Genomic DNA, 18,430 nt, shown 5'->3' with positions numbered 1-18,430 from the left:
AATTAGATGTCATCTGTTTACATCAATAGGAACATTTACAGTATTAGGCTCCCTGCACACTGCAAATCCGTTTTCCGATTCCGATTCCGTTTTCGATTCCGATTCCGTTTCCGATTTTCCTTGAATACATTCAACAGAAAAACGGATCAAAAAACGCAGCATGCAGTTAAGATTAAAAATCGGAATCGGATGTAAAAACAGATTAAAAAGCGGAATCGGAATCTGAAATGCATGCAGTGTGCAAGAGGCCTAAGGCTGCCATTCTCACAGTTATCAAGCCAGAGTTCCCAAATTAGGCACAGTTGGTCACTTGTTGACTGAGGTTAAAAATTCAGGGAAAGTGGGAGGAGCATAAAACCGCCATTCAAATTGCAGCCATTCATTTTACATGGGAAAATGTAAACTGCAGCCATTCTTACACTGTCAAGTTGGGGGTGAAGTCCCAAATAGCCAATCAGATTTGTTAGATTGATTAACTGCTTCCATTCTCACATTATTGATGCCAAGGCCCCAAAAGCTCACAAACTTGGTCTTTGAGTGACTATGTGTCAAGGATACAAAAAAAGGGGGGCAACAACCACATTTTTACATGGGGAAATGTAAACTGCAGCCATTCTTTCACTGTTAATGGCAGTGTTCTCAAACTTGGCACAGTTGGTCACTGGGTGACTGGGATTAACCATTTCATCCCATGGTTTGTTTTCACGCTATGGACACAAGGAATTTTTACATTTCAGCGCTCCTCCCATTCATTCCCCAATATATTTATCACTACTTATCACACTTAAATGATATAGATCTTGTTTTTTAAGGACAAATTAGGCTTTTGGAGGGTAATATATCTTTTTAAGTAATTATTTTATTTTCTATGCATTTTAAAGGGAAGGGGAAAAAATAAAAAAAATACACTATTTCTCTATTTCCATCCACTATAGTTTTAATATAAACAATGCTACCATAGATAAAAACCACATATTTTATTTGCCCATTTATCCTGGTTATCCAAACATGTAAACGATGTCCCTAGTACACTATATGCGGATAATATATTATTTGAAAATAAAGGTGTATTTTTTTCTATATTTTGATTTTTGTTTTCTCGTTGTACCCTAATAATTGCAAGCCATTATTTTCAAAAATAACAGTAATATACCCTTATGGCATACATATATTAACATTTGAGTACCTAAAGTAACAATTTGTCTTCTATTTTAAATTCTGTCCCTTTTTTTTTTCTTTTTAAACGCTTTTAATTTTGGTGCAGCATATATAAAAATATAAATATGAATTATTGATGTTGTTATTGCTTTTGTCACAGTTTGTCGCTAAAAAGAATTCACAAGACCTAGACCTCAACTCTAAAACACCCTAAAATCTATTATACAACTTATCATGGTTAAAGTAATACCACATATCTCTCAGTTGATGGCTAGTTGGGCATCTAACAGGTCATCTGAAAAGTGCAACTGGGTTTGTACAGGCCAATTTTCTTCACAAATTATTTTAGCACTACACTTTGTTTGCATAGCCCCAGAAGAGCCAGGATGTCAAAAAGGCCGCAAATGTCACCATTATCAGGCAACTTTGGCACCCAAATTTATTGTAACACTGTGTTCTAAATTATTATGCAAATTGTATTTACGTGTCATAAAGATTAAATATTTTGTTTTTCAATTAAACTCACGGATTGTATTGCGTCTCAGGGCTCTTTTGATCACTGAAATTAATCTCAACCTCTGATAACTAGTTTGCCAGGTGAGCCAAATTTAAAGTAGAAACTACTAAAAAAAAGGTTGTTCCACATTATTAGGCAGATCACTATTTTTATGCAATATGAGAAAGAAAAATGCTCTCTCTGCTGTCGAAAAGTGAGGAATAGTTAAATGCATTAGACAAAGTATGAAAACTTTTATATTTCAAAAAAGACATGAGCATGATCATTGTACTGTTTAATGATTTGTGACTGACTCAGAGCAAACATGGGTTTGAGCAGATAAAAGCAACATGAGGAAGGGTTCTGCCAAATACATCAGATTAAGAGAACAGCTGCTAAAATGTCATTACAAAGCAGCAAAAACATATTTGAAGCTACTGATGCCTTTGGAGTCCTGTGAATATCAAGGTGCAGGATCAACCAGCGGAATGCAGTTATGCAAAAACCTTCTACTCAGCCTCCCCTAACCAAAGCTCACAAGCAGAAATGGCTGCAGTGGCCCAGAACTACAAGGAGAATAATTTTCAAACAGTTTTGTTTACTGATGAGTGACGTGCAACCCTGGATGGTCAACATGGATGGTTGGTGGATGGCCACCATGTCACAGCAAGGCCGGGACATCAGCAAGAAAGTGTCAGAGTCATGGTTTGGGTCAGAATCATGGGGAGAGAGCTGGTGAACCCCTTTAGGGTCCCTGAAGGTGTGAAAATGACTTCTGAAAAGTATTTCTTACTGTCTACTTTCTTCCACTTTCTATGACAAAATCATCTTCACGCATGACAATGCACCAGCTCATGCTGCAAGAATACCTCTGCATCATAGGCTGCTACCAGCATAAAAGAAGAGAAACTCAGTGTGGCCCAGTGTGGCCCTCATCCTCCCCTGACCTCCATCATAGGGATGGTCGGAAATGCCAATTTCCGATTCCACGGTAATTCCGCATTCCGCCATTGCCAAATACCGATTCCCTTTTCCGATACCAATTTCCGCATTCTAATGCGGAATTTCCGCCGGAAATCGTGGAAATTCCGCCCGACTTTAACATCGATTTTCTCAAAAACTATAAGGTCTTTTTGAAAAAAAATGTTTGCATCTTGTTCAGAAGATTCTGTTTTTACTGTAATGTAAATGCAGAAAATAGGCAGATGCAGATTTTCTGCATTTTACATTACAGTACAAATCTGCCGACTTTAGCGGTTAATAGCAAAGCCCCCGTAAGTCCTAGAAACACCAAATTTGCAGGGGTTAATAAACTGAATCTTGTGAACAAGATGCAAAAAAAAGTTTTCAAAAAGACCTTATAGTTTGTGAGAAAATCGATGTTAAAGTTAGGCGGAATTTCCGCGATTTCCGCCGGAAATTTCCGCGATTTCCGGCGGAAATCTGCCTAACGCACTTGCATTACCGATTTCCGCATTCCGATGCGGAAATGCAGTTTCCGATCGGAATTTCGGAAATTGCATTTCCGCGGAATTCGAATGAGCATCCCTACTCCATCATAGTGTGAGAACGTTTGGAGCATCCTGCAGCAAAAGATATATGAGGGTGGGGGGCAGTTTACATCCAAACAGCAGCTCTGAGAGGCTATTCTGACATCCTTCAAAGAAATTCAAGCAGCAACTCTCCAAAGTTCAATGGGTGCAAGAATTTTGAAGCTTCTATCAAATAAGGGGTCCTATGTTAATACAATATAAATTATAATAAAACTATAACTGTTAAGATGTTTTTGATTGAAATAGCTTTTGATTATAGTAAATATGACCATCTAATGCTGCAAACTCAACAAATTACCATTTTCAGATCTTTACAGCCTATAAAATGTTTTAAAACTTTCCCTTTTTTCAGCAACAAGCACAGATTAGAGATATTTTCAACTATTGGTGTAGCAGCAACACTTTTTGCCGCACTCCTGAGTTGAACTGTGCCATCATCATAGTTTGAGGAGACTAAATTGTTATATATATATATATATGTAATGAGGGATTTCCCTCATCGACGTTACTACAAAAAGTGATAATCAATCAAATCTCCCTACAGCACAAAGTAGATGACCAGCAAGTGCAGCCCACCAGCCCAAAAACGACACCACACCAGCATTACTCACACCCCATATGTCAGTAAGGGGCCCTCTCTAGATCACAAGGACTAACTCTCTCACTCTCTACATAAAGCTCAGCACTGAAAGGTTTTGACGCATCGTGAGGAAAAGAGAGAAAGAAAGACAACGGAAGGTGAAAAAGAGGAGAAGAAAACGAACAAAAGTGTGCAATGGAACAAGCAAGGCCAAAATTCCCCCAGAGGATCTAAAAGCACCCATATCACACGCCCTTCATCCGCGTTTGCCGATAGTGCAACCAAACGCTTGTGAGTACCTCTCCTTTATCTATTCATATTCCTCACTGTTCCTACCTATAACACTATCCAGGGCTCCTACAGTCTGTTTTATGTCTACTGGAAAGGCCTACAGACTACGCCAGACATCTCCTTATGTGTCTTAAAGGGTCCTTACTCACACCTGGTGCCCAGGAGGTGGTGTGGAGGGGGAGTCAACATTTTCTTAATTTCGTGTTTCCTTAATTATGGATGTGAATTTTGCCGCTACGACACAAATTCGTAATTGCCATACAAACTGTAATTCGGAATTCCGTAACACAAAATTTCGTACTTTCATGTTTTCTATAGAAACAAAGTTATTTTAGTTACGAAAATGGACGTAATTTCATTTCTAATAGTAATTATGCACATGTAGGTAATGACCAGTGGCGGCTCCAGGAAATTTTTTTAGGGGGTGCTATGCAGGTGCTGGACCAATTTCCGGGGGAGCTGACGACCTGCGGCGCGCGAAGCGCGCCGCGCCAAAAATGGGTGTGGCCACAACCTGCGGCGCGCGAAGCGCGCCGCGGCGAAAAAATGGGCGTGGTCATGACCGGATGAGGGCGGGGCTAACTGTAATTTAAAGTGAACCCAGGGTGAGAGTGATATGGTGGCTGCCATATTTATTTCCTTTTAAACAATACTAGTTGCCTGGCAGCCCTGCTGATCTATTTGGCTGTAGTAGTGAACTGAATTACACCAGAAACAAGCCATGCAGCTAATCTTGTCAGTTCTGACAATATTGTCAGAAACCCCTGACCTGCTGCATGCTTGTTCAGGGTCTATGGTTGAAAGAATAAGAGGCAGAGGACCAGCACGGCAGCCAGGCAACTGGTATTGCTTAAAGGGAGATAAATATGGCAGCCTCAATATTATTCTCACCTCGGGTTCCCTTTAAAAGTGCAACGCAAAGACAGAGGGCCCAAGTTTTGGTGACCCTTTTCCCAGAAAATTCACATAATTGTGCAGGTTTTCTCAAGAAAATACACGTAATGTGAGCAGATTTTAACAAAAAACACGTCCAATGACCCCAATATGCACAATCGTTATCAGATATGGCCCCAATATGCACAATCGTTATCAGATATGGCCCCAATATGCACAATCGTTATCAGATATGGCCCCAATATGCACAATCGTTATCAGATATGGCCCCAATATGCACAATCGTTATCAGATATAGCCCCAATATGCACAATCGGTAGCAGATATGACCCCAATATGCACAATCGTTAGCAGATATGACCCCAATATGCACAATCGTTATCAGATATGGCCCCAATATGCACAATCGTTATCAGATATGGCCCCAATATGCACAATCGGTAGCAGATATGGTCCCAATATGCACAATCGGTAGCAGATATGGTCCCAATATGCACAATCGGTAGCAGATATGGTCCCAATATGCACAATCGGTAGCAGATATGGTCCCAATATGCACAATCGGTGGCAGATATGGTCCCAATATGCACAATCGGTGGCAGATATGGTCCCAATATGCACAATCGGTGGCAGATATGGTCCCAATATGCACAATCGGTGGCAGATATGGTCCCAATATGCACAATCGGTGGCAGATATGGTCCCAATATGCACAATCGGTGGCAGATATGGTCCCAATATGCACAATCGGTGGCAGATATGGTCCCAATATGCACAATCGGTGGCAGATATGGTCCCAATATGCACAATCGGTGGCAGATATGGTCCCAATATGCACAATCGGTAGCAGATATGGCCCCAATATGCACAATCGGTAGCAGATATGACCCCAATATGCACAATCGGTAGCAGATATGACCCCAATATGCACAATCGGTAGCAGATATGACCCCAATATGCACAATCGGTAGCAGATATGACCCCAATATGCACAATCGGTAGCAGATATGACCCCAATATGCACAATCGGTAGCAGATATGACCCCAATATGCACAATCGGTAGCAGATATGACCCCAATATGCACAATCGGTAGCAGATATGACCCCAATATGCACAATCGGTAGCAGAAATGACCCCAATATGCACAATCGGTAGCAGAAATGACCCCAATATGCACAATCGGTAGCAGAAATGACCCCAATATGCACAATCGGTAGCAGAAATGACCCCAACATGCACAATCGGTAGCAGATATCGCCCCAATATGCACAATCCGTAGCAGATATGACCCCAATATGCACAATCCGTAGCAGATATGACCCCAATATGCACAATCCGTGGCAGATATGACCCCAATATGCACAATCCGTGGCAGATATGACCCCAATATGCACAATCCGTGGCAGATATGACCCCAATATGCACAATCCGTGGCAGATATGACCCCAATATGCACAATCCGTAGCAGATATGACCCCAATATGCACAATCCGCATCACCTGAAAAAGAAAAGAAAAACCCATTTACTCACCTACAGCCAGAAGACCTTCTTTCCCGACCTCCCGTCCCGAGTCCCGACCTCATTGTGGCGCGCAGCGCCCGCGCGCCCACGATCCTCTTCCTTCCCGACGTCACGACGAGACTTCCTGCCTGCATGCAGAGAGCAGGGCTACGGGAAAATGGCCGCCCGAAGTCTGCAGAACAGGGCTCCGGGCGGCCATCTTACCGTAGCCCTGCCTGCTGCTCCGTGCTGCCGGTGTGTGAACTGACTTGGCGTCTTTTAGACGCCTGAAGTCAGTTCACTCCAGGGGGTGCTTTGGGGGTGCTTGGACAATTCTAGGGGGTGCTCGAGCACCCCCAAGCACCCCCCTGGCGCCGCCACTGGTAATGACTACACTCAGGAAAGTCACTCAATGATTTCAATTACCGATTGCAACTACTGATAATGCAAAGGCCGCTGCACATGCTGTTGCTTTAAATGTGTCAGGAGGCTCTATCTGCAGCCACTTCTAAGACAGGTGCTCTTTGTCAAGGTGCACTTAGCAGTCATGCACGCTGAGACACTTGGTTTTGGGCCTGGCAATATCTGATAATGCAAAAGTCTCTGCACATGCTGTTGTTTCAATGTATCAGGAGGCTCTACCTGCAGCCACTTCTAAGACAGGTGCTCTTTGTCAAGGTGCACTTAGTGGTTATGCATGCTGAGACACTTAGTTTGGGCCTTGCAATATCTGATAATGCAAAGGTCCCTGCAAGTGCTGTCGCTTTAAATGTATCAGGAGGCTCTGGACTGGAACACAATTTCGAGAACGGACGAATTACTGAAATTCTGATTTGTTTGTGTTACGTAAACAATCATAATTATGAAAAACGATCGTAATTACGAAATACCCCATTTCGTTAAATCAGCAAAATTTTTATTACGGTCATAATCGTAATTTTGCAAATTACGTGAAATTTCGCATAATTAGGTCATTGCGCTTATCACTATGGGGGGGGGGGGGGTTATGGTGGTGTCTGAGTGTTCCCTTTAACAAGTAATTAATGTACCCCTTACCTTTGATATAAAACATAACCACATAAATAGCCTTGGGAATGTCCGACAACAATATATTAAAATCTTGATAGATGAACTTTAGGCCCCTAATGTAGAAAATAGTACATTTGGTGTAATTTTTGACATAGGCTATTTTACCTGCTACATTCTTGTATAAACCAATCCAAAACCCGCTGGATTGGTCACTCAGCCATTGAACATGGTGATGTAAAAACTCTGCTTCAACTGCATCTTCCACTGCAGCTAAACTGCTTTCTAAAAGAATAACAATAAATTAGTGAAAAAGTATATACATTTTTCTGTGTTCAACAACAGAGAATGCATGTGTATTGATCTGCTCTGCTGTCTGCACAGGCAGGCAGCTTTTTGACCATTTTTTAGGTCTGATTGCTGCAGGTCCCTGGAAAAGAGACCTGTCTTCACTCTGCAAGTTTCAGAGTTGCTGTTCTGGTGAGAGATTTGCATCCACTTGTCATGTAAATTGCTTAGCTGCTTCCTTTGATGGCTTGCAGTATAAATACCATTTCCTCCCAGAATTCCCTGCTGGTCATAGAGGTTTGTTCCTGCTAACTTACCTGGAGTCTAAGACCTCTGCTTATTGTTTGCTAATATTACTATCTTAGAGTAGTTCCTTGGGAGTGCACTTGCATACCTTCTAGCATAGTGAGGTCGTTCATTATCGGTTTTGCCTTGTTCTGTCTTGTCTGTTGCGATTGTTCTGTCGCCAGCGGCAGCTGACAGGAAATCGCTCTGTCTGTTTGGATCGCATTAGCCCTAGCGTTAGAGGCGGTGGATCTCTCTGTATTCTATCTTGGAGTGTAACCTCGGCTGCGGTTGCTGCTGGTTACTCCTTCTGTCTGTCTTGCTGTGCGTATCGCACTCGCTCCTGCGGAAGAGCAGTGGATCCTTTCAGTCCTGTTCCTGTGTACGGATCGCACTCGCTCTTGCGGAGGAGCAGTGGATCCTTTCAGTCCTGTTCCTGTGTACGGATCACACTCGCTCTTGCGGAAGAGCAGTGGATCCTTTCAGTCCTGTTCCTGTGTACGGATCGCACTCGCTCTTGCGGAAGAGTAGTGGATCCTACCTGACTTGTTCCTGTTGTCTGTTTGTCCGGAGCAAATGCATGCTGTTGCCTGAGGTAAGGCAACCGATTAGCAAGCGTTTCTGTTATTTGTTTGTTTGTGTTTTCTGGGTTCATTTGTTAGTCAGGGTTGGCGCGTTTTGTATCTGTTGCGCTTCTCGTGCAGAGACCGCGCCATTAACGTGTTTAGTCTCTGTTGCGCTTCTCGTGCGGCGAACACGTTTAGCTAGTGCGTTTGTTATTTTCCTTGGCGTTCTGATCGTTATTGTTTGCTGTGTCTTTCTTACTACACCTATGCTTTGTCTTTACTCAGTCTTGTGTCAATATTAGCAATCGCCATTCTTGCGATTGCTTTCCCACTTGGTCTTCGCTGTTGTGTGTTCACCGTCGCCAGGTGGCGACTAGATTGGTGGACATACATACATTCTGTCTCTGTGCTCACTCTCTCTCACTAGGGGCTATCTTGCCCTGTATTGCTTCCCCTCGTATAATTCCAGCTGGCATCTGTGGCAGTGCAGAGGGTTTATTCCTCTGCACTCCATAGCTCCATCTGCCGGTGGGTATTCCCCTCTACAGGTGCATTGCACCAAAGCTGGGTTCTGTTATTCAAACGCTTGTGGAGGATTTCCGCAGTGTTAGCGCACATCTTGTGCGCTGACCACGAAGATAATTCCCCATTTGTTACAGTATGACCAGTCAACCCGAAATTCCCAGTGTAGAGGGAATTTCCGATTTGTACGATTTTGTCGAATATGGTTCTTGTACCTTTAAGAGGTTTAAAAAAAAACTAGACTCTGAAACCAAAGAGGATTTTCTTTCTGAATGTGTTAGATTACTAGGAAATTCCGAGTTTCAGGCTACCCCTGTTTCTACCTGGGCGTTCCAGATATTGCCTGTTGCCGGGGGATCTGTTTAGCTGGGCCTATGATGTTTTGAATCAAAACAATTTGAAGGAAAGACCCTTGGAATTTCTAGCGTTTATGATTCACAATGTGTTTAAGGATATTGATTTGCCCTACCCTCTTAATGAGCTCTTAGCAGCAAGTCAATCACTTGTTCCATCCACTGCATACAGAACTATGCAGTTTACAAAGGATGGCATTGACAGCACGTTTGCATTTAAACAGCAGCCATTCAAAGCTGCTAAAAAGAGAAAGTCTAAAAGACGCAAACACCTGAGGGAAACACTTCCTATAGATGTTGACAATGAAATTGTTCAGCCTGTGTCTAGAAAAGCTTGAAAAATCCGATGCCCATAGCAACTACAAATAAAGAAGTTATTTCTGTAAAGTCTGAAATGTGGAACACACTTGAATGTGATAAATCCAGAGAGACTTCTCAGTCTCAGGTTTTATTACCCCAAGCAAAAGCATATGTGGATCCTATAATAGGCAGAATTATTATTATTATATTAAAGGAGTAAGAAAATCTATGCATGTTCCTGATCCCAACCCGTATGAGTGTTACCTTCATACAGGGTTGATTGAGCCTCCATTTGCTCCGTGGGAGATTGGGGCTTTGATTGAGGAGTTTGAGATTGATTGGAAGGCGTTTTGCGATTTTTACATCACAGAAAGTGAAGAGATTCTTAATGCTTGTATTAACTCTGTGTACACTTTGATTGAATCTGATGAGTGTGACGAGTGTTTTGTGGATCTGGTGATTTGTGTGTGGCAGACGATTTTGGATGAATTGCACACACACCAACCAATTGACTCCAATAAAGAGACACCGTTGTCGGATGATTGTTCCTGCCTTTCTGGGGTAAAGCAAGTGAGTTTAGACACTGTGCGATCTGAAATTAATGAATGTGTCAGTTTTGTCAAAGATATGTGGAATCCTTTGTCATTTAAAAACAGATCTTTTTCTCCCAGTAATTCTTTGAGATCTTCCATCTATGATCCTGCTATGGGGAAAATTCCTAATCTATGCAACCTCAAGAGTAATGTTAATATGACTAATAAAGTCAATTACAATTCCACGGAATCCAGCGACCATCCCTACAGAGGACACAGGTAGTCTTGAGCAGCACACTCTGCACACCATGTTGCAGGGGATGGGGGGCACGGACACAGCAGGGCACAAGCTGGTGAGAGCAGGATTACTAGTGTGTGATCCTTACGCTCCTCTGCCAGTAACAAAACCTGCTCCACAATCTGTTCTGCTCCACTGACTCGCATATAAGCCGAGGGGATACCAATTCAGCACATTTTTTTAAGCTGAAAAATTAGGTTTATACGTGAGTATATACAGTATTTATTAGTGTCTTATGTTAAAATGTATAATCTTTTTAAAATACACCATTTACAGTATATAAAAAAGTAGCAATAGTATTAGGGTCAAGGAGTCTGAGTTGATAAAAATGTACCGACTCTGACTCCTACTAAATTTAAATTGTGATAAAAAAAGAAAGAAAGCAAAGTTCACATGTCCCAATTTACATAAATTAGTCATACTTAAAGGAAACCTACACTGTCTTGCGTGCATTCATTATCTTGCATTTTTATCACTTTGCTGTGGCTGGATAAGTCTGACCACTTCAGTTTTGTTTATCCAGATCACAGCAAAAAATGGTGCTCCGACCTGCACTCATGCACTTTTCTAGTCTACTACAGTGCATGAGCTGTGTAAAGGGCTGTTCACAAAGCCGTGCAAGCACAAGCGTGCATGCGCAGAACAGCTTTGCATGAGAAGGGGCTGGCTGAACTTCATAACCCTCTGCTTGACACTGGAGCAGGCCCGGATTTACATCATAGGAGCCTATAGGCACAGATGTCCGGGCTCCGTAGATTTCGCCCTACGTGGACCTACAAACCCCCTCCAAACTGCACCACAAATGTGCTGGCTGGACAAGCTGTCCCCTCTGCCTTACTTGCCTGCTTAGTGTCCACTAGTTAGTCAGAGGTACCATCAGTATTAAGTAGCTAGAGGTGCCCCTGGCTGAAGGGAGATCTCGTCAGTGGATTGCCAAGAGCTGGGTGATTGACCTCTTATTTACACTCTCCTGAGGACTCTGCATATGGAAGGAGGGAGGGAGCCACTCGGAGAGGGAGCCACCTTTCCATCATCAGGTGCCTACAGTACCTTATTGTAAATCCAGCCCTGCACTGGCATGCACGAAGAGGTGATGTGGGGTGTGTATGGTTGACTTGGGGAGCAGGACATGGGGAAATGGAGCCCAAAGGATGCTGCTGCTTCTTGGTCTGCCTCGCCAACTGGGCGAGTCCTCGGATCTGACAGGCTATCTACAGAGGACAGGAGGAGATAAGCAAAAAGCAGACACTGCGGTGTCTACAAGCACTTATCTATACTGCCAGAAAGCCACTTAAAACATATAATTTGCTTTAGGTACCCTTTAAGTATTTCTCAGCTGTAAGAATAAAGGCCAATGCATAGTTGTGTTACTAGGTGTTAAGTTCACCTGAGCTATTATACAACTGCGGTCTCATGATGACTGGCGTCCTGCAGCTATAGACACCAGGACGCCCAAGAGGAAGACAGAAGTATCACATATGCCTCCTCCTGACCAGGTGGGCCAGGTGATTTAATCGCTCTGCTGTGCTCTGCATTGGGGGCTCTGGCTGCCTATAATGTGTGGGGAGGGGGAGGGAGGAGACACCTATACCTGGCTGCCTATACTGGAGGCACCTACATCTGGCTACCTATATGGGGGGCACCTATACCTGGTTACCTGTAACAAACTTACCTGGTGTTGTTTCTGGAGGCTGCTCTGAGCAGCTGGAGGAAGCTTCCTCTTCCTGTTTGGTCAGTCGCATCCCCGGCTCCCCTGTAGACATGAGCCAGCATGTTCGCATCCCCGGATCCCCTGTAGATGTGGGTCAACATGTTTCTAGCAGTCTCTCTAGGAGGACGCGCACAGCTCAGAACTGCCTTTATAGGTTAAGGAGGCGTGTCTGAAGTGTGTCCGCTGATTCCTGAGGTCAGCTGACACTTGCTGCAGGGATGTTGCTGATTGGTCTGATTTTCCTGGGGGCTTGGTCTGTGTTCTATTACTACTATTTAAACCCTGGGCATTCAGTTACTCGCTGTCCGTTATAGCTTTCAGTTCTCTGAGCGCTGGACCTTGCTATACTACTGAGTCTAGTTAGTTATCCGCAGAGCTACGTATATATGCAGACACTGCCGCTATATACGTACTCTAGTTAGTTCAGTATTGTGTATTGTAATCATCCTGATTGATATTCTGTGTATGACCTGGCATGCCCTCCACTTTGATTAAAGTCTCATCCCTCTGTACTATAGTCATCTGATATTCGATATTGACCTCGTCTAGCCTACTGACCCTGTCCTGTCTCATCCCTGTTTGTACCTCTACCATCTGATCTTATGTGTATGACTTCAGCCTGTTTAACGATTTAGCACCTGTCTCAGCCCTTTGTACTTTAGCCATCTGATTACCAGTGTATGAACTTAGCATGTTACTGACCTAGCTCTGCCTTAATCCTTTTGTACCCCATATTTCTGACCTCACGTGTATGACCTCAGGTGATGATCTGACTTCGAGTTATAGTATACTCAGTGTACACTTATACCAGCCTTACACTACCTATACTGATGACACCTATAGCTGGCTACACCTATACCTGGCTACCTATACTGGTGGCACCTACAACTGGCTACCTATACTGGGGGCACCTATAGCTGGCTACCTATGCTGGCTGCATCTATACCCGACTACCTATACTATTGGCACTAATATATGGCCACCTATACTAGCGGCACTTATACCTGTCTACTTATACTGGGGGCACCTATACCTTACCTATACTGGGGGAACCTATAGCTAGCTTCCTATACTGGGAACACCTACGCCTGGCTTTCTATACTGGGGACAACTATGCTGGCTACCAATACTGGGGGAACCTACACAAGGCTATCTATAATGGGGCCACCTACACCTGGCTACTTATACTGGGGGCACCTATACCTGACCTATACTAAGGGGACACCTGGCTACCTATACTGGGGGGCTAAATACCGCATTGCAAATAATGTTCCAACTGACAGGGGAGGGTAGGGCAATTTTTACAGCCTTGCAGTGGGAGAAATTTAGCCTAGCAACTACCCGGTGGTGTGTATTTGACAGCCCCCCACCACCACCAAGAAAAAGGAAAGGAGTGAGTGCGGCGTGGTAAGCACGCTGAGGGGAGGAATGGGTGTAGCCTAGAAACTGCTCTGGTTAGGTGTAGGTGGTGGTGAGGTAGTTTTGGGTGTATGTGGGAAGGGTGTTATTGTTAGGCATGGGTGGGGGAGGGTAGCATTTATGGGTAAGGTTAGTGGTTAGGTGTAGTTAAGGGGGGTAAATAGTGTTAAGTGTAGGTATAGGGCAGGTTAGGGTTAGGTGCATGTATAGAGGAGGGGAGTGTTAGGTGTAGGTATGGGGAGGTAAGTGTTAGGCGTATGTGATGGTGGTGGGGGTGTTAGTGTTAGGCATAGGTGGGGAAGGGTAGTGTAAAGTGTAGGTTCCCTGGTGTCTAGTGGCCCCTCTCCCTTCACCATGTGGCTTCATAGTTTCAGTGCTTAGCCATATAGACCTATCTCTCATTTTATCTCCGGCCAACTATATTGCACAGTGGGGAAATTGCATGCCAAAGTCGGGCTGCAGGCCAAAGTTTGACATGTATACTCTAATGGTTGATGAGTCAAAAATTATGCTGACCACTACTTGCATCGACTATTTAGGAAAATCAGAAAAAATATAATTTGCAGAATAATTTGGAACATTATGTGAGCTAAAAGTTTCTCACACTTACCATGTGAAGAACATTCCAAGGACGCCTGAGCCCAGTTTAGGGTGGATGAAGATTGCACAATATAGCAATGGCCGCGGAAGGGGATCCAGGTTGTGTTTGTTCCTTCTGGGCATTTTCCAGGATGGTGAGGTGGGTCAGTGGGAGCCACAACTAGAAGTAGTGAAACATCAGGTTAGTCCATCATCAGAATCGTGGTGAATGCTCTTCAGATTAAACAGTGATATTTCAACAAAATGTATCAATTATTCTCAGGTCTGGATTTATATCACAGGAGCCTACAGGCACAGATATTCTGGCACCTTAGACTTCGCTCTCCATGAACCTACAAACCCCCACCAAACTGCACCGCAAGTTTGCTGGCTGGCCTAGCTGTCACTTTGCCCTTACTTCCCTTGCCTGTCATAAAAAGCTACAGGTATCCCTTAGTATTAGGTAGCCAGACGTACCCGTAATATTAAGTAGCTAGTGGTGCCCTCGACTGAAGGGAGATCTCGTCACAGTGGAATGCTGAGAGATGGGTGAGTAACCTCTCATTTATGCTCTGCTCAGGACTCTGCATAGGAAAGGAGGGAGGGAGGTGCTCGGAGAGGGCAGTGAGCCGCCTTTCCATCATCAGGCGCCTGTAGGCACATGCCTACAGTGCCTTCTGGTTAATCCGGCTCTGATTACACTCCCTAATTTTCAACACCATTTATGAGAAATATTCTTATAGACTATGATCATATGGAATTCTGGTGCATATGCTTGGTAGATTTACATCTTACCACTGGTTTGTTTGCATATTGAAGCGTAATTCTCGGTACAGGAGGAAGTCTTCCACTGCCCATCCACATCTATATATACACAGGCGTCAATTTTCTTTGGTTCACCCGGAGCCCATTTTGTGTACTGCAGCCTCCAGTTGTCGATCCATCTATATTGTTTGACTATCTGCAATAGTTAAAATACACTGCATATTGGTATTCATTAAAGGGAATCTGAAGTGAAAATAAACTTATGATATAATGATTTGTATGTGTAGTACAGCTAAGAAATAAAACATTAGCAGCAGAGACATGAGTCTAATATTGTTTCCAGTACAGGGAGAGTTAAGAAACCCCAGTTGTTATCTATGCAAAAGAGCTTCACTCATCTCTCCAACTTTTAAAATCCCAGAGGGCTCTGTCTTCTGAAGCTTATTGTCTGTCACTGTATTTTGTTTTTTTCTGCAGAGGACAGTTCAAAAGGTCATTAACCTGCTCTGTGAAATCATTCAGAATGCTGAGTGTATTTTGTAAGCTGCAAATATTAGAGACTGATGCAATATTATCTAAAAAACAACAACTATATAACTGAAAATAAAAATATGAGACCATTTTCTTTGCTACTAATGCTCTATTAATTATCTGTACTACACAACCAATTCATTATATCTTAATTTTTTTTCGCTTCAGTGTCACTTTAAACTGTGCATAATCATCAAATACAAACATTTAGGAAAAGTGCAGCATGCTGTCGCTAGTAATGAGCACAAATTTTGCATAATTGGAATTTAGCATTGTAATTTGCAGTTAAGATGCAAAATCGTCATGTGAAATAAAAAAAAAACAAAAAAAAAAACAATCAATTTTGTTTGGAATCGTAACCAGGAACGTTAATTTCCCAAATATGCGTAATTTTGAGTCGATTTTAGTAGTTCATAGCAAAGTCCCTACATACTGTATGCAATTTTCAACAAAATTACTAGGTATGTTTAGGGGGAGAGTGGGAACAAAAATAAATAAATAAAATTCAAAGGAAAATTAGTTTTTAAACTCGGTAAAATGACACAGAGTTTAACCTCCTTGGCGGCTTAAAGTTAGATTCCGGGAGCGGTAAGCCCGAGCTAAGCTCAGGCTAGTTAAAATTAATGCTCCTGCGCCTTACCTGGGTCCCGCACGTGATCGGCGCTGTCCAGTAGGACTCCAGGGCTCTCATGCAGGCCACCGGGATCCCCATCTCCTTTCTTCTTCCTGGATCCTGGTGGCCAATCGGCGACAGTGCGGCGATACGTGAGCAGCATGACAGCATCGGGAGTGGCGCCAAATTTTAAAGTGGACCTGAACTCTTGAACAGGACAGAAGAAAAATGGAGAAATGCAGCCTGTATGTATGTCGAGAGTTTAGCCTGTCTAATACCCCCTTTGGACCTGATCTGTTGCACAGCGCAGAAGGTAAACATAGAGAAATGCGGCCTGTATGTAGAGGGTTTAGTCTGTCTTATTCCCCCTTTATTTGTCTCTAATCACAAGTTGTAATTTGACTGTGTCACAAGACGGCCATGGCAGAGATGGCAGATAAGCTCATTTGAAAGCACAGGATGTTAACAATATAGCCATTTGGTTCCCAACTGCTTTACAGCTAAGTGCTTCTGCTGATCTGCCTAACTTTTACCGATTTTTGCCTGGATTTTGAAAACTCTTTGCCTGCCGCCTGCACCGACCCCTGCCTGGATTTTGACTACTCTCTGCCTGTCACCTAAGACTGATAGCAAAGGGAAAAAAGTCCAAAAGGAATCACGCTTCTACTGTCCCGATTGTAATGTGCCATTCAATTTCAAAATATACCACAAGCAGGAGGTGTATTAGGTATATATGTACATACTGTATAGTCGAGAGCCTTATTTGTACAGTTTCACTATTTTTAAAGTTTATTCATAAATTTAACTATTTCCACAATTTTGTGTTCTAGTCTTTTATTATAGGCGGGATGCCTATAAGACCTTCAGGCCTCATTCACACCTAAAAATGAAAACGCAAACGCAAGCTTTTTTGTGAGCTTTTTTTTCCTCCCTCCCAACGCTCCACTGCGTGCTGCGTTTCTGGTAAAAGCAATTTTCTAAAGCACTTTTCCAGAGCAGGTTTTGTCATTCACTTCCTGACGCAAGTCAGGAAGTGAACTCTTTTACCCAGCAGGACTCCAGGGCTCTCCTGCAGGCCATCAGGATCCCCATCTCCTCTCTTCTTCCTGGATCCTGGTGGCCAATCGGCGGCAGTAAGTGAGGGGTATGACATCATCGGGAGTGGCGCCAAAATTTAAAGTGGACCTGAACTCTTGCACAGGACAGAAGAAAAACAGAGAAATGCAGCCTGTATGTATGTCGAGAGTTTAGCCTCTCTAATACCCCCTTTGGACCCGATCTGTTGCACAGCACAGAAGGTAAACAGAGAAATGCAGCCTGTATGTAGAGGGTTTAGTCTGTCTAATTCCCCCTTATTTGTCTCTAATCACAAGTTGTAATTTGATCTATCCCGTGTCACAAGACAGCCATAGCAGAGATGGCAGATAAGCTCATTTGAAAGCACAGGATGTTAACAATATAGCAATTTGGTTCCCAACTGCTTTACAACTAAGTGTTTCTGCTGATCTGCCTAACTTTTACCGATTTTTGAAAACTCTTTGCCTGCCGCCTGTATCGACCTCTGCCTGGATTTTGACAACTCTCTGCCTGCCGCCTGCACCGACCCCTGCCTGGATTTTGACAACTCTCTGCCTGCCGCATGCACCGACCCCTGCCTGGATTTTGACAACTCTCTGCCTGCCACCTAAGACTGATAACAAAGGGGGGAAAAAGTCCGAAAGGAATCACGCTTCTACTGCCCCGATTGTAATGTCGCCCTCTGTGCCATTCAATTTCAAAATATACCACAAGCAGGAGGTGTATTAGGTATATATGTACATACTGTATAGTCGAGAGCCTTATTTGTACAGTTTCACTATTTTTTAAGTTTATTCATAAATGTAATTATTTCCACAATTTTGTGTTCTAGTCTTTTATTATAGGCGGAATGCCTATAAGACCTTCAGGCCTCATTCACACCTAAAAATGAAAACGCAAACGCAAGCGTTTTTGTGAGCTTTTTTTTCCTCCCTCCCAACGCTCCACTGCGTGCTGCCTTTCTGGTAAAAGCAATTTTCTAAAGCGCTTTTCCAGAGCAGGTTTTGTCATTCACTTCCTGACGCAAGTCAGAAACTGAACTCTTTGACCCAGAAAATAATTAATACAATGTATTTATTCTTAATAACA

General features: G+C 43.2%; 1 protein-coding gene across 1 annotated transcript in view; it reads right to left on the bottom strand.

Moving 5' to 3' along the window:
- The window catches only part of LOC137518156 (macrophage mannose receptor 1-like), a 335,787-nt gene that overhangs the window by 39,935 nt on the left and 277,422 nt on the right, over positions 1-18,430 (bottom strand). Inside the window, exons 25-27 of the mRNA XM_068235568.1 lie at positions 15,151-15,316; positions 14,387-14,536; positions 7,670-7,786 (exon numbers count right to left, since the gene is read on the bottom strand). Of these exons, the coding sequence (XP_068091669.1) occupies positions 7,670-7,786; positions 14,387-14,536; positions 15,151-15,316 (433 nt within the window). The remainder of the gene's footprint in view (positions 1-7,669; positions 7,787-14,386; positions 14,537-15,150; positions 15,317-18,430) is intronic.

This window comes from Hyperolius riggenbachi, chromosome 5 (assembly GCF_040937935.1).
Source record: "Hyperolius riggenbachi isolate aHypRig1 chromosome 5, aHypRig1.pri, whole genome shotgun sequence".
Lineage (NCBI taxonomy): Eukaryota > Metazoa > Chordata > Amphibia > Anura > Hyperoliidae > Hyperolius > Hyperolius riggenbachi.
This window is presented reverse-complemented; position numbering and strand designations above follow the sequence as displayed.